At 44.9% G+C, this 24,074-nt stretch overlaps 1 protein-coding gene across 6 annotated transcripts; it reads left to right on the plus strand.

Annotated features, from left to right (window-relative positions):
- The first annotated feature begins 1,167 nt into the window (after positions 1-1,167).
- slc10a7 (solute carrier family 10 member 7) lies at positions 1,168-24,074 on the plus strand. Of its 6 annotated transcripts, XM_055901262.1 has the most exons (13): positions 1,168-1,434; positions 3,234-3,316; positions 3,854-3,990; positions 4,211-4,286; positions 5,203-5,241; positions 6,191-6,226; positions 10,416-10,499; positions 11,093-11,258; positions 12,073-12,124; positions 15,191-15,264; positions 21,949-22,094; positions 22,200-22,245; positions 22,620-24,074. In XM_055901262.1, exons 1-12 carry the CDS (start codon positions 1,335-1,337, stop codon positions 22,218-22,220), a joined length of 1,014 nt encoding a protein of 337 aa, XP_055757237.1. In that variant the 5' UTR covers positions 1,168-1,334; the 3' UTR covers positions 22,221-22,245; positions 22,620-24,074. The 6 variants fall into 6 exon arrangements, 5 of the variants coding, with proteins under 5 accessions (XP_055757237.1, XP_055757236.1, XP_055757239.1 ...); XR_008756449.1 differs by having other exon boundaries at positions 21,949-22,245; XM_055901261.1 differs by lacking the exon at positions 22,200-22,245.

A 24,074-nucleotide genomic window follows, 5' to 3' on the forward strand; every position in this document is an offset into this window, starting at 1 on the left:
TGGGAATATCGATTTTTTTTTAGTGCAGTACAACAGTTTTTCACAGCATCGCAACTACCTATTAAAAAATGTATGGATAATTTGCCGAACTTTAAAAAAAAATAAAAAGTATTATTTATACCGATTTAAAAAATATATATATATTTTTTTAACTCTTTTTTTTTTTTTTTTTTTACAAAGTTTACACCAAATACTGGTATGTGCAAAGCTATTGTGTATAAATAAGTCAATAAATAATACATTTTTAATAAAATATAAATATGCAATTAGAATTACTCAATTGCTTAAATGTATCTATTGTGCTGGGCAACAGGTTTAATACAGAGGGCTGGTGACTCCTTACTCCACCCATTCCATGCTCTACAATGTAATACACTGTATATGAACGACATAGAGAAACTAAGCAGAGTCTGTAGAATCTATTGACGGGTTGGTTGTTTAGCAACAACACTGACTGTGCAACTATGGGGTGGCAGGTAGCCTAGTGGTTAGAGCGTTGGGTCCGTAACCGAAAGGTTGCTGGATCGAATCCCCGAGTGTGTTTGCTGTGTCTGCCAGATCAGAGGCAGTAGGGATGACCAGGGATGTTCTCTTGATAAGTGTGTGAATTGGACCATTTTCCTGTCGTGCTAATCATTCAAAATCTAACGAGTACTTTTGGTTGTCAGGGAAAATCTATGGTGTAAAAAGTACATCATTTTCTGTAGGAATGTAGTGAAGTAAACGTAAAAGTTCTCAAAAGTATAAATTGTAAAGTACAGATACCCCCTAAAAATGACTTAAGTAGTACTTTCAAGTATTTTGCCTTCACACCACTGCCAGCAACATTCCGTATTCCGTGTTTCCCATAAAATGGCGCTATATATAGATTCTACAGACTCTTCCGACTACTCCCAACCTCACTTTTTTACATCTGCACAAATTATAGTTTTTTTTTTAAATCTAGAAATCCCAATATTGTCACCATACCAGTCTGAACATTGTATTTTTCAATAGTGGTCTTAAAAACCCATAAATTCCTTCTTGCATTTGCTTATAAGCACAATTTTTTTTTAAACGACGTTGATTACAAATGTAATATCATTTGAATGAGTTTATCCACCTTTGCAATGTTTTGAAAATGCGGGCTTTTATTTTGAAGGTTTCCTCATTACAATAGTAAAGTGACGTCATCGTCAGTGTTGCCTGCAGATTATTGTACGGATATGAAATCGTGTGTCGCTTTATCCATCTTCAAAACTGCAACCTGACAAAGTTTCTGTCGCTATTAGGGCTTGTCCGGACGGGACAGGGAAGTTAGGTTCGGCCCGGGGAGCCGTGTCGAGGCGGGTAATATGGGCCTGTTGGCTAGGGTACGGAAAGAATGGTTTATTATCGGTATAGTGGCAGTAATCGTGTCGGCGAAACTACAGCCTGCAATTGGATTGAAAGGAGGTGAGTTCAAGTTGACACTGATCTGATGTTCTTCAATATTCATGTCAACATTGTTTTTAGATAAACAGTTTATTCCCCCCAAAAATAAGTTAGATCTTATGATTTGCCATAATGGTTCGACACAAGAATGGTAGGTAGCTACATGAGCTGTTGTTGGGACCGTGATATCTGTTGAGCTGTCAGACTCACTTTTAAGCAGGTGAACTCACATATCCCATGATCATCACCCCATGTCATTACACTCTAGTCATTGGACGAAGACATCTTCTGTATGGGTGTTGACCCCTGATGCTTGGTCTGAACATTAACAGACATCTTCTGTATGGGTGTTGAGCCCTGATGCTTGGTCTGAACATTAACAGACATCTTCTGTATGGGTGTTGAGCCCTGATGCTTGGTCTGAACAGTAACAGACATCTTCTGTATGGGTGTTGAGCCCTGATGCTTGGTCTGAACATTAACAGACATCTTCTGTATGGGTGTTGAGCCCTGATGCTTGGTCTGAACAGTAACAGACATCTTCTGTATGGGTGTTGAGCCCTGATGCTTGGTCTGAACATTAACAGACATCTTCTGTATGGGTGTTGAGCCCTGATGCTTGGTCTGAACATTAACAGACATCTTCTGTATGGGTGTTGAGCCCTGATGCTTGGTCTGAACATTAACAGACATCTTCTGTATGGGTGTTGAGCCCTGATGTTTGGTCTGAACATTAACAGACATCTTCTGTATGGGTGTTAAGCCCTGATGCTTGGTCTGAACAGTAACAGACATCTTCTGTATGGGTGTTGAGCCCTGATGCTTGGTCGGAACATTAACAGGCATCGCTTGCGGTAGGGACCTTTCATATCAGCGAGAAATAATATATCTCCACGTTACAGCGCGTTTATGGAAGACATACTGAAGACAGAAGACTAATTAGCTACCCAGTTATTAGCTATCTAGCAATTCTCCGAACACCCGTGTGGAGGCCGCCAAAAATACTGTCCACTGAGACTTTGATGAAGCCGGTTAAAAAAAAGTGTACAGAAAGTGTGTATTTTTCATTAGAAATTATTTTGATATGAAAGTAAAAGGCTTTTAAGTTAACTACCCGCAAAATCTGAGAATCGATTCACGCTTAGATGGCGTTTTTTGGCTGCAAGAGTCAGTCTACCTTAGATCCAACGACCTAATGTGTTATTTTCTAAGAGGTATCGATAGACTCCTTAAGAGTATATGTTGGGCTAGAGCTAACCTAACTAACCACCAACAACACACCTCTCTGATTCACAGGGGTTGGGTTAAATGCGGAAGACGCATTTCAATTGAATGTTTTCATGTTGTACAACTGACCAGCTTTCCCCTTTCCCAACAACCGTTAGCTAGTTGCTCCCACCCGATTTTCAAACGATTTCAGCTACTGTTTCAGCCTTCAGTATCATATTTATAGTTTATCAGCGATTACCGGAAAGAAAGCGGAAGTGACACGATAGCGCTTCACACCAAGTAAACAAACGCGTTCGACAGTGCGCTGGCCTGGCACCGCCCAACACACACTATATCCGGGAGCACACCTCCTGTTTCCTCATTAAGTTCTAGAGTCTAGGAATAATATGCTTATCCTATATGCCTCATATGCCTCATTGTGTGTTCTAATACATGTGTTTGCTTATGTATGAGTTAACCCGCTTGTTCTCTCTCTCTGTCTCGCTCTCTGTCTCGCTCTCTGTCTCGCTCTCTGTCTCGCTCTCTGTCTCTCTCTCTGTCTCTCTCTCTGTCTCTCTCTCTGTCTCTCTCTCTGTCTCTCTCTCTCTCAGGTCCACTGAGACCAGAGTTCACAATCACCTATGTTGCGGTGTCAGCCATTTTCTTCAACAGCGGCCTGTCATTAAAAACCGAGGTAAAGAGACATTTACGTAGTGAATCCAGACTCCTCCTGTCTAGTGATCGTCGTCGTATAGTTTAGTTACCACATAACGTCCGTTTTTCCAAAAAGCTATTTCATTGGGGATTCTCCATTGAGAATTTTCATCTCAAAGGGTTTTATTTGCATGGTTCATCGATACTTCTCTCTCTCCTCTCCCCATATTCCTCTAGGCGTTGACCAGTTTGATACTTCTCTCTCTCCTCTCTCCATATTCATCTAGGAGTTGACCAGTTTGATACTTCTCTCTCCTCTCCCCATATTCCTCTAGGAGTTGACCAGTTTGATACCTCTCTCTCCTCTCCCCATATTCCTCTAGGAGTTGACCAGTTTGATACCTCTCTCTCCTCTCCCCATATTCCTCTAGGAGTTGAACAGTTTGATACCTCTCTCTCCTCTCCCCATATTCCTCTAGGAGTTGACCAGTTTGATACTTCTCTCTCCTCTCCCCATATTCCTCTAGGAGTTGACCAGTTTGATACTTCTCTCTCTCCTCTCCCCATATTCCTCTAGGAGTTGACCAGTGCCCTCCTCCATGTGAAGCTGCATCTGTTTGTCCAGTCCTTCACCCTGGTTTTCTTCCCTGTTGCCATGTGGCTCTGCATCAAACTACTGGCTCTTACCTCAATCAACACCTGGCTCCTCCGAGGGTGAGGAGCTTTGTGTGTGCGTGTGTGTGTGACCATCGGATGTTCCTAACACACAACTACATACTGTATTGGGGGGGGGGGGGGGGGCTAGAGAGGAGGAGTGACGTGTATATATGAGTGAAAGAGTCCTTTATTCTGCCAGTGGTTCTACCTTACGGTTGCCACGGGCGACGTGACCTTGACAAAGACCCTGTTGTGTGTGTGTGTGCGCGTCGTCTAGGTTACAGACGGTGGGATGTATGCCCCCTCCAGTCTCCTCTGCTGTGATACTCACCAAAGCTGTGGGGGGGAACGAGGTACGTATTTACATACACATTGTATGATATTTTTTTTTTTTTTAACCTTTTATTGAACTAGGCAAGTCAGTTAAGAACAAATTCTTATTTACAATGAGAGGCCTACCGGCGTACATATGTAACAGTATAACTTTAAACCGTCCCCTCGCCCCGACACGGGCGCGAACCAGGGACCCTCTGCACACATCAACAACTGACACCCACGAAGCGTCGTTACCCATCGCTCCACAAAAGCCGCGGCCCTTGCAGAGCAAGGGGCAACCCTACTTAAAGTCTCAGAGCAAGTGACGTAACTGATTGAAATGCTACTAGCGCGTACCCGCTAACTAGCTAGCCATTTCACATCCGTTACACTCACCCCCCTTTCAACCTCCTCCTTTTCCTCAGCAACCAGTGATCCGGGTCAACAGCATCAATGTAACAGTATAACTTTAAACCGTCCCCTCGCCCCGACACGGGCGCGAACCAGGGACCCCCTGCACACATCAACAACGGTCGCCCACGAAGCATCGTTACCCATCGCTCCACAAAGGCCACGGCCCTTGCAGAGCAAGGGGAAACCCTACTTAAGTCTCAGAGCAAGTGACGTAACTGATTGAAATGCTACTAGCGCGTACCCGCTAACTAGCTAGCCATTTCACATCCGTTACACATACATACATACATACATGTTGTATGTGGAATTACGTTCTATTTCAAATCAAAGCAAATGTATTTATATAGCCCTTCGTACAACAGCTGATATCACAAAGTGCTGTACAGAAACCCAGCCTAAAACCCCCAAACAGCAAGAAATGCAGGTGTAGAAGCACGTTAGTACACGACAAGTCGGACAGATCCCTTCTATGTACACTGTGTGTGTGTGTGTTGGTTTCTTTTTAATAAACTAAAAGGGTATTCTGATTCTTCCCCTCAGGCTGCCGCCATCTTTAACTCCGCCTTCGGGAGCTTCCTGGTAAGACTGAATTGTCTCTCTCGTCTACCATGGTGTGAAGGCCTCGAGGTAGACGAGCGCCCGTGTGTGGGGGTGTGAAGGCCTCGAGGTAGACGAGCGCCCGCGTGTGGGGGTGTGAAGGCCTCGAGGTAGACGAGCGCCCGTGTGTGGGGGTGTGAAGGCCTCGAGGTAGACGAGCGCCCGTGTGTGGGGGGGTGAAGGCCTCGAGGTAGACGAGCGCCCGTGTGTGGGGGGTGTGAAGGCCTCGAGGTAGACGAGCGCCCGTGTGTGGGGGTGTGAAGGCCTCGAGGTAGACGAGCGCCCGTGTGTGGGGGTGTGAAGGCCTCGAGGTAGACGAGCGCCCGTGTGTGGGGGTGTGAAGGCCTCGAGGTAGACGAGCGCCCGTGTGTGGGGGTGTGAAGGCCTCGAGGTAGACGAGCGCCCGTGTGTGGGGGTGTGAAGGCCTCGAGGTAGACGAGCGCCCGTGTGTGGGGGTGTGAAGGCCTCGAGGTAGACGAGCGCCCGTGTGTGGGGGTGTGAAGGCCTCGAGGTAGACGAGCGCCCGTGTGTGGGGTGTGAAGGCCTCGAGGTAGACGAGCGCCCGTGTGTGGGGGTGTGAAGGCCTCGAGGTAGACGAGCGCCCGTGTGCGGGGGTGTGAAGGCCTCGAGGTAGACGAGCGCCCGTGTGCGGGGGTGTGAAGGCCTCGAGGTAGACGAGCGCCCGTGTGCGGGTGTGTGAAGGCCTCGAGGTAGACGAGCGCCCGTGTGCGGGGGTGTGAAGGCCTCGAGGTAGACGAGCGCCCGTGTGCGGGGGTGTGCAGGACTTGTCCATCTATACTGGACTGGCGCTACAGAAACAGGAAGAAGTGGGCTGTTCTGGCTGGGAAGAGACGCGCTAACTTCCTTACTGTGGAGCCATGTGAACAGTATTGATCCTGTCTAACATATATCCCCTATTCTCTGTCTACAGGGAATTGTAGTGACACCACTGCTGTTACTACTGTTTGTAAGTATTTTCTACATGGCGCCTTCACAAAGAATTCACACCCCTTGACTTTTTTTTCCCACATTTTGTTGTGTTTAGGATTAAAATTGATTTAAATTGTCATTTTTTGGGGGGGGCAACGATCTACACAAAATACTTAATGTCAAAGTGGATAAAAAATGTTAACATTAAAAAAAAATATGACATCTAAAACACTAATCTTCATTTAGATAATTATTCATCCCCCTGAGTCAATACATTTTAGAATCACCTTACTGGGTGAGTCTCAAGTCTTGCCATAGATTTTCAAGGTGATTTCTAAGGCCAAACTGTAACTAGACCACTCAGGAACATTCACTGTCTTCTCGGTAAGCAACTCCAGTGTATATTTGACCTTGTATTTTACGTTATTGTCCTGTGGAAAAGGTGATTTAATCTCCCAGTGTCTGGTGGAAAGCAAACTGAACCAGGTTTTCCTCTAGGATTTAGCCTCTGCTTAGCTCTATTCTGTTTATTTTTATCCTGAAAAACTCCCTAGTCCTTGTCGATGACAAGCATACCCATAACATGATGCAGCCGCCACTATACTTGAAAATATCAAGAGTGGTACTCCGTAATGTATTGGATTTGCCCCCAAAATAACACTTTATATTCAGGACAGAAAGTATTACTTGAGTGCCTTATTGCAAACAGGATGCATGTTTTGGAGTTTTATTCTCTACAGGCTTCCTTTTCACTCTGTCATTAAATAATTTATGCTAGTATTGTGGAGTAACTACAATGTTGTTGATCCATTCTCAGTTTTCACCTATCACAGCCATTAAACTCTGGAACTGTTTTTAAGTCACCTTTGTTCTCATGGTGAAATTCCTGAGCGGTTTCCTTCCTCTCCGGCAACTGAGTTAGGAAGGATGCCTGTATTTTTGTAGTGACTGGGTGTATTGATGCACCATCCAAAGTGTAATTAATAACTTCACCATGCTCAAAGGGATATTCAATGTCTGCTATCTACCAATAGGTGCCCTTCTCTGCGAGGCATTGGAAAACCTCCCTGGTCTTTGTGGTTGAATCTGTGTTTGAAATTCACTGCTTGACTGAGGGCCCTTACAGATAATTATATGTGTGGGGTACAGAGATGAGGTAGTCATTCAAAAATCATGTCAAACACTATTATTGAACACAGTGAGTCCGTGCAACTTATTATGTGACTTGTTGAGCACATTGTTACTCCTGAATTTATTTAGTCTTGCCATAACAAAGGAGTTGAATACTTACTGACTCAAGACATTTCAGCTTTTCATTTTGTATTCATTTCTAACAAATACATTTTTAACAAAATTCCGCTTTGACATGACGGGGTATTGTGTGTAGATCAGTGACACAAAATCTCAATTTAATCCATTTTAAATTCAGGCTGTAACACAACAAAATGTGGAAAAAGTCAAGGGGGTATGAATACTTTCTGAATTAAATGGAACTTTCTTTGTCACGTGTGCCAAATACAACAGGTGTAGGTAGACCTTACAGTGAAATGCTGAATACAACAGGTGTAGTAGACCTTACAGTGAAATGCTGAATACAACAGGTGTAGTAAACCTCACAGTGAAATGCTGAATACAACAGGTGTAGTAGACCTTACAGTGAAATACTGAATACAACAGGTGTAGGTAGACCTTACAGTGAAATGCTGAATACAACAGGTGTAGTAGACCTTACAGTGAAATGCTGAATACAACAGGTGTAGTAGACCTTACAGTGAAATGCTGAATACAACAGGTGTAGTAGACCTTACAGTGAAATGCTGAATACAACAGGTGTAGTAGACCTTACAGTGAAATGCTGAATACAACAGGTGTAGTAGACCTTACAGTGAAATGCTGAATACAACAGGTGTAGGTAGACCTTACAGTGAAATGCTGAATACAACAGGTGTAGTAGACCTTACAGTGAAATGCTGAATACAACAGGTGTAGGTAGACCTTACAGTGAAATGCTGAATACAACAGGTGTAGTAGACCTCACAGTGAAATGCTGAATACAACAGGTGTAGTAGACCTTACAGTGAAATGCTGAATACAACAGGTGTAGTAGACCTCACAGTGAAATGCTGAATACAACAGGTGTAGTAGACCTCACAGTGAAATGCTGAATACAACAGGTGTAGGTAGACCTTACAGTGAAATGCTGAATACAACAGGTGTAGTAGACCTCACAGTGAAATGCTGAATACAACAGGTGTAGTAGACCTTACAGTGAAATGCTGAATACAACAGGTGTATTAAACCTTACAATGAAATGCTGAATACAACAGGTGTAGTAGACCTTACAGTGAAATGCTGAATACAACAGGTGTAGTAGACCTTACAGTGAAATGCTGAATACAACAGGTGTAGTAGACCTCACAGTGAAATGCTGAATACAACAGGTGTAGTAGACCTTACAGTGAAATACTGAATACAACAGGTGTAGGTAGACCTTACAGTGAAATGCTGAATACAACAGGTGTAGGTAGACCTTACAGTGAAATGCTGAATACAACAGGTGTAGTAGACCTTACAGTGAAATGCTGAATACAACAGGTGTAGGTAGACCTTACAGTGAAATGCTTACAAGCCCATAACCAACAATGCAGTTTTAAGAAAATGTTTTCTAAATAAAGTAACACAATAAAATAACAGTAACGAGGCTGAATACAGGTGGTACTGGTATCGAGTCAATGTGCAGGGCTACTGGTACCGTGTCAATGTGCAGGGCTACTGGTACCGAGTCAATGTGCAGGGGCACTGGTACCGAGTCAATGTGCAGGGGCACTGGTACCGAGTCAATGTGCAGGGGCACTGGTACCGAGTCAATGTGCAGGGGCACTGGTACCGAGTCAATGTGCAGGGGCACTGGTACCGAGTCAATGTGCAGGGGCACTGGTACCGAGTCAATGTGCAGGGCTACTGGTACCGAGTCAATGTGCAGGGCTACTGGTACCGTGTCAATGTGCAGGGCTACTGGTACCGTGTCAATGTGCAGGGCTACTGGTACCGTGTCAATGTGCAGGGCTACTGGTACCGTGTCAATGTGCAGGGCTACTGGTACCGTGTCAATGTGCAGGGCTACTGGTACCGAGTCAATGTGCAGGGCTACTGGTACCGAGTCAATGTGCAGGGCTACTGGTACCGAGTCAATGTGCAGGGCTACTGGTACCGTGTCAATGTGCAGGGGCTACTGGTACCGGGGTCAATGTGCAGGGCTACTGGTACCGGGGTCAATGTGCAGGGCTACTGGTACCGGGGTCAATGTGCAGGGCTACTGGTACCGGGGTCAATGTGCAGGGCTACTGGTACCGGGGTCAATGTGCAGGGCTACTGGTACCGGGGTCAATGTGCAGGGCTACTGGTACCGGGGTCAATGTGCAGGGCTACTGGTACCGGGGTCAATGTGCAGGGGCACTGGTACCGAGTCAATGTGCAGGGTACTAGTTAGTTGAGGTCATTTGTACTCTGCATTCAGAAAAACCCCTTCACTTACAGCCTAAAATTCTATGAAATTCTATGTTTTTACTCCTCAATCTACACACAATACCCCATAATGACATCACAATACTCCATAATGACATCACAATACTCCATAATGACATCACAATACTCCATAATGACAAAGCAAAAACAGGTTTTTATCAAATTTATAAAAAAATAAACCGAAATACCTTATGTAATAAAGTATTCAGAGTCTTTGCTCTGAGACTGAGTTCAGGTGCATCCTGTTTCCATTGATCATCCTTGAGATGTTTCTACAACTTCATTGGAGTCCACCTGTGATAAATTGATTGCACATGATTTGGAAAGGCACACACCTGTCTATATAAGGTCCCACAGTTGACAGAGCATGTCAGAGCAAAAACCAAGCCACTAGGTTCAAAGGAATTGTCCGTAGAGCTCTGAGACCGGATTGTGTCGAGGCACAGATCTGGGGAAGGACACCAAAAAATGTCTGCAGCATTGAAGTTCCCCAAGAACACAGTGGCCTCCATCATTCTTAAATGGAAGAAGTTTGGAACCACCAAGACTCTCCCTAGATCTGGTCGCCAGGCAAAACTGAGAAATCGGGGGAGAAAGGACCTTCCCAAAGGTGTTTCCTACTGCTACTGACAGGGTTTCAATGCCAGTACCTGTTATGTTGCCACATTCTCATCCCTTGTTCATCCTCTCTCCTCCTCCAGCTGGGCTCGTCATCGTCCGTTCCGTTCTCCTCCATCTTCTCTCAGCTCTTTATGACTGTGGTCGTTCCTCTCATCCTAGGACAGGTACAGTTTATAGATCCTCTTTTATAAAGACTATACAGGCCCCAATTTAACACCTTTTTTTTAATGAGTATTTTTTAAACCCTTCATCCTGTGCAATGTCCGTACACTGTTTAACAAAACCTTTTATTAACCTGTTAAAAGCCCCAAATAATACCTCCGTTAACCACTTTATAAACCTGTTGTAAATCATCTATAAGCTTTTTATAAAAAACATATTTCCTGAGGGACTAGCTAGAGAGATGACCTTCTTTGGGAGTCTATAACACCTCTATAAAGCCCTTAAAACCACTATGTATCCCAGGTGTCCCGGAGGTTCCTGAGGGACTGGCTAGAGAGGAGACCTTCTTTGGGAGTCTATAACACCTCTATGAAGGCCTTATAACCACTATGTATCCCAGGTGTTCCGGAGGTTCCTGAGGGACTGGCTAGAGAGGAGACCTTCTTTGGGAGTCTATAACACCTCTATGAAGCCCTTTATAACCACTATGTATCCCAGGTGTCCCGGAGGTTCCTGAGGGACTGGCTAGAGAGGTGACCTTCTTTGGGAGTCTATAACACCTCTATGAAGCCCTTATAACCACTATGTATCCCAGGTGTCCCGGAGGTTCCTGAGGGACTGGCTAGAGAGGAGGAAACCTCCGTTTGGAGTCATCAGTTCTTTGGTTCTCCTGATGATCATTTACACCACCTTCTGTGAGACCTTCTCTAACCCGGATATTGAACTGGACCACCTCAGCCTGTTGCTCATCACCTTCATCAGTGAGTCTCTCTGTCTGTCTCTCTCTCTCTCTGGCTCTCTCTGTCTCTCTCTGTCTCTCTCTGTCTGTCTGTCTGTCTGTCTCTCTCTCTCTGTCTCTCTCTCTCTCTCTGTCTGTCAATTCAATTCAAGGGGCTTTATTGACATGGGAAACATGTGTTAACATTGCCAAAGCAAGTGAGGTAGATAATATACAAAAGTGAAATAAACAATACAAATTAACAGTAAACATTACACATATCACATCACACATGTCTCTCTCTGTCTCTGTCTCTCTCTCTGTCTCCTCTCTCTCTCCTCTCTCTCTCCTCTCTCTCTCTCTCTCTCTGTCTCTCTCCTCTCTCTCTCTCTCTCTCTGTCTCTCTCTCTCTCTCCTCTCTCCTCTATCTCTCCTCTCTCTCTCCTCTCTCTCTCCTCTCTCTCTCCTCTCTCTCTCCTCTATCTCTCCTCTCTCTCTCCTCTCTCTCTCCTCTCTCTCTCTCTCTGTCTCCTCTCTCTCTCCTCTCTCTCTCCTCTCTCCTCTCTCTCTCTCTCTCTGTCTCTCTCTCTCTCTCTCTCTCTCTCTCTCTCTCTGTGTCTCTCTGTGTCTCTGTCTGGCTCTCTCTGTCTCTCTCTCTCCTCTCTCTCTCTCTGTCTCCTCTCTCTCTCCTCTCTCTCTCTCTCTCTCTCTCTCTCTCTCTCTCTCTCTCTGTCTCCTCTCTCTCTCTCTCTCTGTCTCCTCTCTCTCTCCTCTCTCTCTCTCTCTCTGTCTCTCTCTCTCTCTCTCTGTGTGAGTTCTGTCTAAACCCTCTGATTTGATGCGTTGTCTGTCCCCAGTATTCTGCATCCAGCTGAGCTTCATGCTGTTGACGTTTGTCTTCTCCACACAGTGAGTTTAATAGTACTGTTACTGTCATGCTGTAGCCTCTAGTGTTATACTGTAGTACTGTTACTGTCATGCTGCAGCCTCCAGTGTTATACTGTTACTGTCATGCTGCAGCCTCCAGTGTTATACTGTTACTGTCATGCTGCAGCCTCCAGTGTTATACTGTTACTGTCATGCTGCAGCCTCTAGTGTTATACTGTTACTGTCATGCTGCAGCCTCCAGTGTTATACTGTTACTGTCATGCTGCAGCCTCCAGTGTTATACTGTTACTGTCATGCTGCAGCCTCCAGTGTTATACTGTTACTGTCATGCTGCAGCCTCCAGTGTTATACTGTTACTGTCATGCTGCAGCCTCCAGTGTTATACTGTTACTGTCATGCTGCAGCCTCCAGTGTTATACTGTTACTGTCATGCTGCAGCCTCCAGTGTTATACTGTTACTGTCATGCTGCAGCCTCCAGTGTTATACTGTTACTGTCATGCTGCAGCCTCTAGTGTTATACTGTAGTACTGTTACTGTCATGCTGCAGCCTCCAGTGTTATACTGTAGTACTGTTACTGTCATGCTGCAGCCTCCAGTGTTATACTGTAGTACTGTTACTGTCATGCTGCAGCCTCTAGTGTTATACTGTTACTGTCATGCTGCAGCCTCTAGTGTTATACTGTTACTGTCATGCTGCAGCCTCTAGTGTTATACTGTAGTACTGTTACTGTCATGCTGCAGCCTCTAGTGTTATACTGTAGTACTGTTACTGTCATGCTGCAGCCTCCAGTGTTATACTGTAGTACTGTTACTGTCATGCTGCAGCCTCTAGTGTTATACTGTTACTGTCATGCTGCAGCCTCTAGTGTTATACTGTAGTACTGTAGTACTGTCATGCTGCAGCCTCCAGTGTTATACTGTAGTACTGTTACTGTCATGCTGCAGCCTCTAGTGTTATACTGTAGTACTGTTACTGTCATGCTGCAGCCTCTAGTGTTATACTGTAGTACTGTTACTGTCATGCTGCAGCCTCTAGTGTTATACTGTAGTACTGTTACTGTCATGCGGCAGCCTCTAGTGTTATACTGTAGTACTGTTACTGTCATGCTGCAGCCTCCAGTGTTATACTGTTACTGTCATGCTGCAGCCTCCAGTGTTATACTGTTACTGTCATGCTGCAGCCTCTAGTGTTATACTGTTACTGTCATGCTGCAGCCTCTAGTGTTATACTGTTACTGTCATGCTGCAGCCTCCAGTGTTATACTGTTACTGTCATGCTGCAGCCTCTAGTGTTATACTGTTACTGTCATGCTGCAGCCTCCAGTGTTATACTGTAGTACTGTTACTGTCATGCTGCAGCCTCTAGTGTTATACTGTTACTGTCATGCTGCAGCCTCTAGTGTTATACTGTAGTACTGTTACTGTCATGCTGCAGCCTCCAGTGTTATACTGTTACTGTCATGCTGCAGCCTCTAGTGTTATACTGTAGTACTGTTACTGTCATGCTGCAGCCTCTAGTGTTATACTGTAGTACTGTTACTGTCATGCTGCAGCCTCCAGTGTTATACTGTAGTACTGTTACTGTCATGCTGCAGCCTCTAGTGTTATACTGTTACTGTCATGCTGCAGCCTCTAGTGTTATACTGTTACTGTCATGCTGCAGCCTCCAGTGTTATACTGTTACTGTCATGCTGTAGCCTCTAGTGTTATACTGTTACTGTCATGCTGCAGCCTCCAGTGTTATACTGTTACTGTCATGCTGCAGCCTCCAGTGTTATACTGTTACTGTCATGCTGCAGCCTCCAGTGTTATACTGTTACTGTCATGCTGCAGCCTCCAGTGTTATACTGTTACTGTCATGCTGCAGCCTCCAGTGTTATACTGTAGTACTGTTACTGTCATGCTGCAGCCTCTCGTGTAGTACTGTAGTACTGTTACTGTCATGCTGCAGCCTCTAGTGTTATACTGTAGTACTGTTACTGTCATGCTGCAGCCTCTAGTGTTATACTGTAGTACTGTTACTGTCATGCTGCAGCCTCTAGTGTTATACTGTTACTGTCATGCTGCAGCCTCTCGTGTAGTACTGTAGTACTGTCATGCTGCAGCCTCTAGTGTTATACTGTAGTACTGTTACTGTCATGCTGCAGCCTCTAGTGTTATACTGTAGTACTGTTACTGTCATGCTGCAGCCTCTAGTGTTATACTGTAGTACTGTTACTGTCATGCTGCAGCCTCTAGTGTTATACTGTAGTACTGTTACTGTCATGCTGCAGCCTCTAGTGTTATACTGTAGTACTGTTACTGTCATGCTGCAGCCTCTAGTGTTATACTGTAGTACTGTTACTGTCATGCTGCAGCCTCTCGTGTAGTACTGTAGTACTGTCATGCTGCAGCCTCTAGTGTAGTACTGTAGTACAGTCACTCTAGGATTATAGGGCTCTATTCATCTCATGCTGTGAGATGTGATGTGACTGTGATGTTTTAGGTGTGTGTGTGTTTGCCTCTGATCTCTCTCTCTATCTCCCGTCCCCTCCCCTCCTCTCCCGTCCTGTCACCTCCCATCTTCTCCCGTCCCCTCCTCTCCCGTCCCCTCCCCTCCTGTCCTCTCCCGTCCCGTCCCCTCTCCTGTCCCGTCCCCTCCTCTCCTGTCCCGTCCCCTCCTCTCCTGTCCCGTCCCCTCCTCTCCTGTCCCGTCCCCTCCTCTCCTGTCCCATCCCCTCCCCTCCTGTCCCGTCCCCTCCCCTTCTGTCCTCTCCCGTCCTCTCCTGTCCCGTCCCATCCCCTCCCCTCCTGTCCCGTACCCTCCCATCCCCTCCCCTCCTGTCCCGTACCCTCCCCTCCCCTTCTGTCCTCTCCCCTCCTCTCCTGTCCCGTCCCCTCACGTCCCGTCCCCTCCTCTCCTGTCCCGTCCCCTCCCCTCCTGTCCTCTCCTGTCCCGTCCCCTCCCCTCCTGTCCTCTCCTGTCCCCTCCCCTCCTGTCCTCTCCTGTCCCATCCCCTCCCGTCCCCTCCCCTCCTGTCACGTCCCCTCCCCTCCTGTCCTCTCCCCTCCTGTCCTCTCCCGTCCTCTCCCGTCCCGTCCCGTAGGAAACAGTCTGGTTTTACTCCAGCTGACACAGTAGCTATCATGTTCTGTGCTACTCACAAGTCTCTCACCCTGGGTAAGCAGACAGTTTATTTTTATTTATTTTTTATTTAACCTTTTTTTTTTCAGGGATTCATACTGAGACCAAGGTCTCTTTTTACAGAAAAATACACATTAAAAAAATACAAAATGCACCAATAAAGAAACATGTTCATCAGTAATAAGATCCTTAATCGGCTTCCTGAATTACCCAAGAGGCACCAGGACATCACATTCATCACTAATAAGATCCTTAATCGGCTTCCTGAATTACCCAAGAGGCACCAGGACATCACATTCATCACTAATAAGATCCTTAATCGGCTTCCTGAATTACCCAAGAGGCACCAGGACATCACATTCATCAGTAATAAGATCCTTAATCAGCTTCCTGAATTACCCAAGAGGCACCAGGACATCACATTTCAGAACATTTTGAAGATTGTTCCACTAAAAAACTAAAACATGATTTACCTAACTCCGTCGAGACCAAATGAATTTCCAGTCATCCATCCCTGAGACCGAGGGGTGGTGACTCGTATGTCTAAAGGTTAGTAATGATGTTAGGTACAGTGGGACTTATTGTTAAAACATTTTTATAATTGAACATACATTGCTATCAACCTACGTGTCATCAAAGAGGGACAATCAACTGTCTGGTAGAGAATGCAGTGATGTCATCAAAGAGGGACAATCAACTGTCTGGTAGAGAATGCAGTGATGTCATCAAAGAGGGACAATCAACTGTCTGGTAGAGAATGCAGTGATGTCATCAAAGAGGGACAATCAACTGTCTGGTAGAGAATGCAGTGATGACATCAAAGAGGGACAACCAACTGTCTGGTAGAGAATGCAGTGATGACATCAAAGAGGGACAACCAACTGTCTGGTAGAGAATGCAGTGATGTCATCAAAGAGGGACAACCAACTGTCTGGTAGAGAATGCAGTGATGTCATCAGAGAGGGACAACCAACTGTCTGGTAGAGAATGCAGTGATGACATCAAAGAGGGACAACCAACTGTCTGGTAGAGAGTGCAGTGATGACATCAAAGAGGGACAACCAACTGTCTGGTAGAGAGTGCAGTGATGTCATCAAAGCGGGACAACCAACTGTCTGGTAGAGAATGCAGTGATGTCATCAAAGAGGGACAACCAACTGTCTGGTAGAGAGTGCAGTGATGACATCAAAGAGGGACAACCAACTGTCTGGTAGAGAGTGCAGTGATGACATCAAAGCGGGACAACCAACTGTCTGGTAGAGAGTGCAGTGATGATATCAAAGCGGGACAACCAACTGTCTGGTAGAGAGTGCAGTGATGACATCAAAGAGGGACAACCAACTGTCTGGTAGAGAATGCAGTGATGTCATCAAAGAGGGACAACCAACTGTCTGGTAGAGAGTGCAGTGATGACATCAAAGAGGGACAACCAACTGTCTGGTAGAGAATGCAGTGATGTCATCAAAGAGGGACAACCAACTGTCTGGTAGAGAATGCAGTGATGTCATCAAAGAGGGACAACCAACTGTCTGGTAGAGAATGCAGTGATGACATCAAAGAGGGACAACCAACTGTCTGGTAGAGAATGCAGTGATGTCATCAAAGAGGGACAACCAACTGTCTGGTAGAGAATGCAGTGATGACATCAAAGAGGGACAACCAACTGTCTGGTAGAGAATGCAGTGATGACATCAAAGAGGGACAACCAACTGTCTGGTAGAGAATGCAGTGATGACATCAAAGAGGGACAACCAACTGTCTGGTAGAGAATGCAGTGATGACATCAAAGAGGGACAACCAACTGTCTGGTAGAGAATGCAGTGATGACATCAAAGAGGGACAACCAACTGTCTGGTAGAGAATGCAGTGATGACATCAAAGAGGGACAACCAACTGTCTGGTAGAGAGTGCAGTGATGACATCAAAGAGGGACAACCAACTGTCTGGTAGAGAGTGCAGTGATGACATCAAAGCGGGACAATCAACTGTCTGGTAGAGAATGCAGTGATGACATCAAAGAGGGACAACCAACTGTCTGGTAGAGAATGCAGTGATGACATCAAAGAGGGACAACCAACTGTCTGGTAGAGAATGCAGTGATGACATCAAAGAGGGACAACCAACTGTCTGGTAGAGAGTGCAGTGATGACATCAAAGAGGGACAACCAACTGTCTGGTAGAGAGTGCAGTGATGACATCAAAGAGGGACAACCAACTGTCTGGTAGAGAATGCAGTGATGACATCAAAGAGGGACAACCAACTGTCTGGTAGAGAGTGCAGTGATGACATCAAAGAGGGACAACCAACTGTCTGGTAGAGAGTGCAGTGATGACATCAAAGCGGGACAATCAACTGTCTGGTAGAGAATGCAGTGATGACATCAAAGAGGGACAACCAACTGTCTGGTAGAGAATGCAGTGATGACATCAAAGCGGGACAATCAACTGTCTGGTAGAGAGTGCAGTGATGACATCAAAGCGGGACAACCAACTGTCTGGTAGAGAGTGCAGTGATGTCATCAGAGAGGGACAACCAACTGTCTGGTAGAGAGTGCAGTGATGTCATCAGAGAGGGACAACCAACTGTCTGGTAGAGAATGCAGTGATGTCATCAGAGAGGGACAACCAACTGTCTGGTAGAGAATGCAGTGATGTCATCAGAGAGGGACAACCAACTGTCTGGTAGAGAATGCAGTGATGACATCAAAGAGGGACAACCAACTGTCTGGTAGAGAATGCAGTGATGACATCAAAGCGGGACAATCAACTGTCTGGTAGAGAATGCAGTGATGACATCAAAGCGGGACAACCAACTGTCTGGTAGAGAGTGCAGTGATGTCATCAGAGAGGGACAACCAACTGTCTGGTAGAGAGTGCAGTGATGTCATCAGAGAGGGACAACCAACTGTCTGGTAGAGAATGCAGTGATGTCATCAGAGAGGGACAACCAACTGTCTGGTAGAGAATGCAGTGATGTCATCAGAGAGGGACAACCAACTGTCTGGTAGAGAATGCAGTGATGACATCAAAGAGGGACAACCAACTGTCTGGTAGAGAATGCAGTGATGACATCAAAGAGGGACAACCAACTGTCTGGTAGAGAGTGCAGTGATGACATCAAAGCGGGACAATCAACTGTCTGGTAGAGAATGCAGTGATGTCATCAGAGAGGGACAACCAACTGTCTGGTAGAGAATGCAGTGATGTCATCAGAGAGGGACAACCAACTGTCTGGTAGAGAATGCAGTGATGTCATCAGAGAGGGACAACCAACTGTCTGGTAGAGAATGCAGTGATGTCATCAGAGAGGGACAACCAACTGTCTGGTAGAGAGTGCAGTGATGACATCAAAGAGGGACAACCAACTGTCTGGTAGAGAGTGCAGTGATGACATCAAAGCGGGACAACCAACTGTCTGGTAGAGAGTGCAGTGATGACATCAAAGAGGGACAACCAACTGTCTGGTAGAGAGTGCAGTGATGACATCAAAGCGGGACAACCAACTGTCTGGTAGAGAGTGCAGTGATGACATCAAAGCGGGACAACCAACTGTCTGGTAGAGAGTGCAGTGATGACATCAAAGCGGGACAACCAACTGTCTGGTAGAGAGTGCAGTGATGACATCAAAGAGGGACAACCAACTGTCTGGTAGAGAGTGCAGTGATGACATCAAAGCGGGACAACCAACTGTCTGGTAGAGAGTGCAGTGATGACATCAAAGCGGGACAATCAACTGTCTGGTAGAGAGTGCAGTGATGACATCAAAGAGGGACAACCAACTGTCTGGTAGAGAGTGCAGTGATGACATCAAAGAGGGACAACCAACTGTCTGGTAGAGAGTGCAGTGATGACATCAAAGAGGGACAACCAACTGTCTGGTAGAGAGTGCAGTGATGACATCAAAGAGGGACAACCAACTGTCTGGTAGAGAGTGCAGTGATGACATCAAAGCGGGACAACCAACTGTCTGGTAGAGAGTGCAGTGATGACATCAAAGAGGGACAACCAACTGTCTGGTAGAGAGTGCAGTGATGACATCAAAGCGGGACAACCAACTGTCTGGTAGAGAGTGCAGTGATGACATCAAAGAGGGACAACCAACTGTCTGGTAGAGAATGCAGTGATGACATCAAAGAGGGACAACCAACTGTCTGGTAGAGAGTGCAGTGATGACATCAAAGAGGGACAACCAACTGTCTGGTAGAGAATGCAGTGATGACATCAAAGAGGGACAACCAACTGTCTGGTAGAGAGTGCAGTGATGACATCAAAGCGGGACAATCAACTGTCTGGTAGAGAGTGCAGTGATGACATCAAAGAGGGACAACCAACTGTCTGGTAGAGAGTGCAGTGATGACATCAAAGAGGGACAACCAACTGTCTGGTAGAGAGTGCAGTGATGACATCAAAGCGGGACAACCAACTGTCTGGTAGAGAGTGCAGTGATGACATCAAAGCGGGACAATCAACTGTCTGGTAGAGAGTGCAGTGATGACATCAAAGAGGGACAACCAACTGTCTGGTAGAGAGTGCAGTGATGACATCAAAGAGGGACAACCAACTGTCTGGTAGAGAGTGCAGTGATGACATCAAAGCGGGACAACCAACTGTCTGGTAGAGAGTGCAGTGATGACATCAAAGCGGGACAACCAACTGTCTGGTAGAGAGTGCAGTGATGACATCAAAGCGGGACAATCAACTGTCTGGTAGAGAGTGCAGTGATGACATCAAAGAGGGACAACCAACTGTCTGGTAGAGAGTGCAGTGATGACATCAAAGCGGGACAATCAACTGTCTGGTAGAGAATGCAGTGATGTCATCAGAGAGGGACAACCAACTGTCTGGTAGAGAATGCAGTGATGACATCAGAGAGGGACAACTAACTGGCTGGTAGAGAATGCAGTGATGACAACCAACTGTCTGGTAGAGAATGCAGTGATGACATCAAAGAGGGACAACCAACTGTCTGGTAGAGAATGCAGTGATGACATCAAAGCGGGACAATCAACTGTCTGGTAGAGAATGCAGTGATGACATCAAAGAGGGACAACCAACTGTCTGGTAGAGAATGCAGTGATGACATCAGAGCGGGACAATCAACTGTCTGGTAGAGAATGCAGTGATGACATCAAAGAGGGACAATCAACTGTCGGGTAGAGAATGCAGTGATGACATCAAAGAGGGACAATCAACTGTCTGGTAGAGAATGCAGTGATGACATCAAAGAGGGACAATCAACTGTCGGGTAGAGAATGCAGTGATGAGTACTAAAACTGTCGCCTGTAATAATAAATAATATTATACTTATAAATAAAGTAGCAGCTGAGTTCATATAGATTATGTTGCCATTTCTGGGGGATAGTACTAGATATAATCGTTAGGGGGAGTACACGGGTCACCTTCCAAACCTTGGGGATAGTACTAGATATAATCGTTAGGGGGAGTACACGGGCCTCGTTCCAAACCTCGGGGATAGTACTAGATATAATCGTTAGGGGGAGTACACGGGCTACCTTCCAAACCTTGGGGATAGTACTAGATATAATTATCAGGTTACAAATATGTGTTAATGATTCAGTAATCAGGGGGGCAGAGAGCTGCAGTGGGAAAAAAATGGATGAAGCATATCAACCTGAGTGGATTTGTTTTTCTCCTAAACAATTTTTATTACATCAATCTTAAGCAAGGCATCTAGCACATCACGGATAGTAAATTGTTGAAATGAGAACCGATTGACTAGAAGTTGAAGTGTTTAACCGTCAAGGCTGGCAGAGGGAAGAGCAGTCAATTTAAACCACTGGTTTTTTTTCTTCTCTCAAATAAAAAGTCTGCAGAGATGATAAAATGTTTTTTGTTTTTTTTTAAAGCACCACTTATCCCATTCTTCTCAGTTATGATGCCTGAGTGAGAACTTTCTTAAGAAGAAGAAGAGGAATTTGTACGCTTTTAGTGCATTTTACTGTTATCCATTTTTTTTTAGAAGGACCACCTGAGAGGAGTCAGAGATGGAGCTTAGAAAAGTATCTTGATATAGCTTTCTCAGTCGAGATGGTACATCTGTTTCTCATGTCTGAAAGATTCCCCCAGGCCGGATTTTTCTCCTCTGAATGGGGTCAGGAAGAAAACCAAGGTTTAGAGAGATCTTTCACTCTGAGTTGTTTAAAAAAAAAAAAAAAAAAATGGTGTGTGTTTATCTGCTCGGGAAATAAAGATGAGAATTGTTCTTAAAGCCAACCCCGCGTCAGGAAGCAGGAGACAAATGGAGGCTAAATCAGAATAGAAAGTGTCATGTAAAATCCCTTGATGAGAGAAAAGGGGGTGTAAATCATAGCAACAACTAAATGTGTATTCTGGTTTCTGGACTCAGCTACAACCAGGAACTCGGATCTCTTGCTAACATAAATATGTCAGTTGACCAACACTAACCTGCAAAGACTCAACGCATCCACTATGTCAATAACAAATACCACGAGTTTGATCACATCCAGTAATACCATGACAATTATACAGAAATGGATCAAGCTAAGCTTGCGTTTCTCAAATGGTAATATCTATTTTCTTTCTTTATATTTTACATTTTTTTTATTTTTTTTTTTTTTTTACATTTTAGTCATTTAGCAGACGCTCTTATCCAGAGCGACTTACAGTAGAGTGCATACATTTTATTACATTTTTACATACTTTACCTCTTCTCCCTCTCTCCTCCCTGCCTCTCTCCAGGTATACCCATGTTAAAGATCGTGTTTGAGGGGTATGAGCATCTCTCTCTGATCTCAGTCCCTCTCCTCATCTATCACCCTGCTCAGATCCTACTGGGTTCAATACTGGTCCCCACCATCAAGAGCTGGATGAACAGCAGACAGAAGGTAGAGAAAACACACACACACACACACACAGAGAGATATATCTATTTATCTATCACACCAACTATTATCTAACTCGGTCCCTCCGTTCTCTCCTCCCTGGAACAGCCTAGTATTTTATTGCATTGATATCTACAGTACTCTACCTGTCTGTGTGAGTAGAGAAACGTCACCTGATTGGTCTGTGTGTCTAACCCACTAACACCCAGCTACTCACCTGGATTTAATTGGTCACAAATGGTGCTAATTGGCAATTAATTAATTGGTCTTAATTCTGAAATAGAATGTTTTTTAATCACTGTTGGGTTTGAAGGGGAGAAATCTAACTCGCTTGTGAAATATATATGTGTATATGATGATGTTACCAATTAAATCACTGTTGGTTTGGAGTGGAGGGTTTTGGCTGGGGAAGGTTGAACTGTGTCTGGTGGCTGGGTCATTTTTTAGAATCGTCACGAATTTTGCTTATATGTGTTGTATCGACGTCAGTCAACACTTTTGCTAAATTAAAATATTGTGTGTCCACAGGGAGTGAAGTTGGCCGACCTACAGCCTATCTGAAGTGTACTACCTACACTTCTCCCCCCGTGTGTACACTTATTCACTCCCCCCTCATGGGGAGTATCCTTTAAACTGTGACAGAAGGGACTACTTCCTTCCTTCCTACGTATCTCTCTGGTGGAAGGATACATACAGAAACACAAGTGCCTTATCACAACCACGTGACTCGCAAAACACGTAGTCCTGGGCTTTAACGGTTGTGATGGTTACTATGACAAAAACTTGTATGATTATTCGATGGTTTACTTTTATACGAACATTAGAAGTCTCTATTTTTGTATCCCCCATGAAGATGGTGTCAACTTCCTGCGAGACAAGAAGTGCTACTGATCATCATCGGGAAGTGATTTCTGAGACGGCACCGCCTGCCATGGGCAGACAGAGACTGGCTGGGGACCTTGTCCTCTTTTCTAACTATTTTTCTGGGGATGTTACATTCAGAAGACTCTTTTTCTGACAATCAGTTTTTATGGTGTTAAACAATGACTAGTTTACTGATAGTTTCTAATGCTCGTTTAGGCTTTTTTTGGGAGGGGGGGGGGATTTAAAAAAAAAAAACGTTATTACCATAGTTGAAGGACAGACATCTGGTGATGTCTCCCTGTCTTTATTCTGGGGGATGAAAATGTGAAGTGTGCGTCTGAATTGGCATCCTATTTACTCTAAAGTGCACTACATTTGACCAAGGCCCGGCCATCGGTAGTACACTATATAGAGAATATAGGGTGCCATTTTGGACACAGACAAAACTCTGGGGGAAAAAATCTCCAAGTCTCTGACCATGAACCAATAGGTCTGCATTCAGCAGATGGAGATATGACTATAGCATGGTTCCTTATTCCACAGGTCAGAGAGGGCTTCTCTTCTACTTCCTATATTTCTATCTGAACAGTGAACATGTTAAACTATGTCAGAAGTACGTGCCAAATAGCACCCTAATTCCCTATATATATATATATATATATATATATATATATATATATATATATATATATATATATATATATATATATATATATATATATATATATATATATATATATATATATAGTGCACTACTGTTGCCCAGGGCCCATAGAGCTCTGGTAAAGAAAATGAATGAGTGCACGACGAAGGGAATAGGGTGCTATTATTTGGGACGCAAGCCCCCATTGCCTAGGTGCCTTGGCATAACGTCAGAAAATACATACTAACACATTTGATGATTATTTTGTTTTCAGATTTTTCTAACGCTGATTACCAAACAAACACTGTGTGACAACAAGGACCAATGGCAACGTGTTCCACGTGTAATTCTACTCCTTTATAGGCCAGTCGGGACTCTCGGTACTGAAAAGATAACCTTTCCGTTTGGGCGTAAGTTAGAAGGACAGGAGCCGGGGTTTCTTCTTCTCTAATATGAATAAAAACTGTGATTTTAAA

This window comes from Salvelinus fontinalis, chromosome 36 (assembly GCF_029448725.1).
Source record: "Salvelinus fontinalis isolate EN_2023a chromosome 36, ASM2944872v1, whole genome shotgun sequence".
NCBI lineage: Eukaryota > Metazoa > Chordata > Actinopteri > Salmoniformes > Salmonidae > Salvelinus > Salvelinus fontinalis.

Coding starts and splice junctions, on each gene's coding strand:
- slc10a7 (XM_055901260.1), top strand. CDS start 1,335: ATGGGCCTGTTGGCTAGGGTACGGAAAGAATGGTTTATTATCGGTATA. Junction 3,317..3,853: donor GCCTGTCATTAAAAACCGAG/GTAAAGAGACAT, acceptor ATATTCCTCTAG/GAGTTGACCAGTGCCCTCCT. Junction 5,242..6,190: donor CCGCCTTCGGGAGCTTCCTG/GTAAGACTGAAT, acceptor CTCTGTCTACAG/GGAATTGTAGTGACACCACT.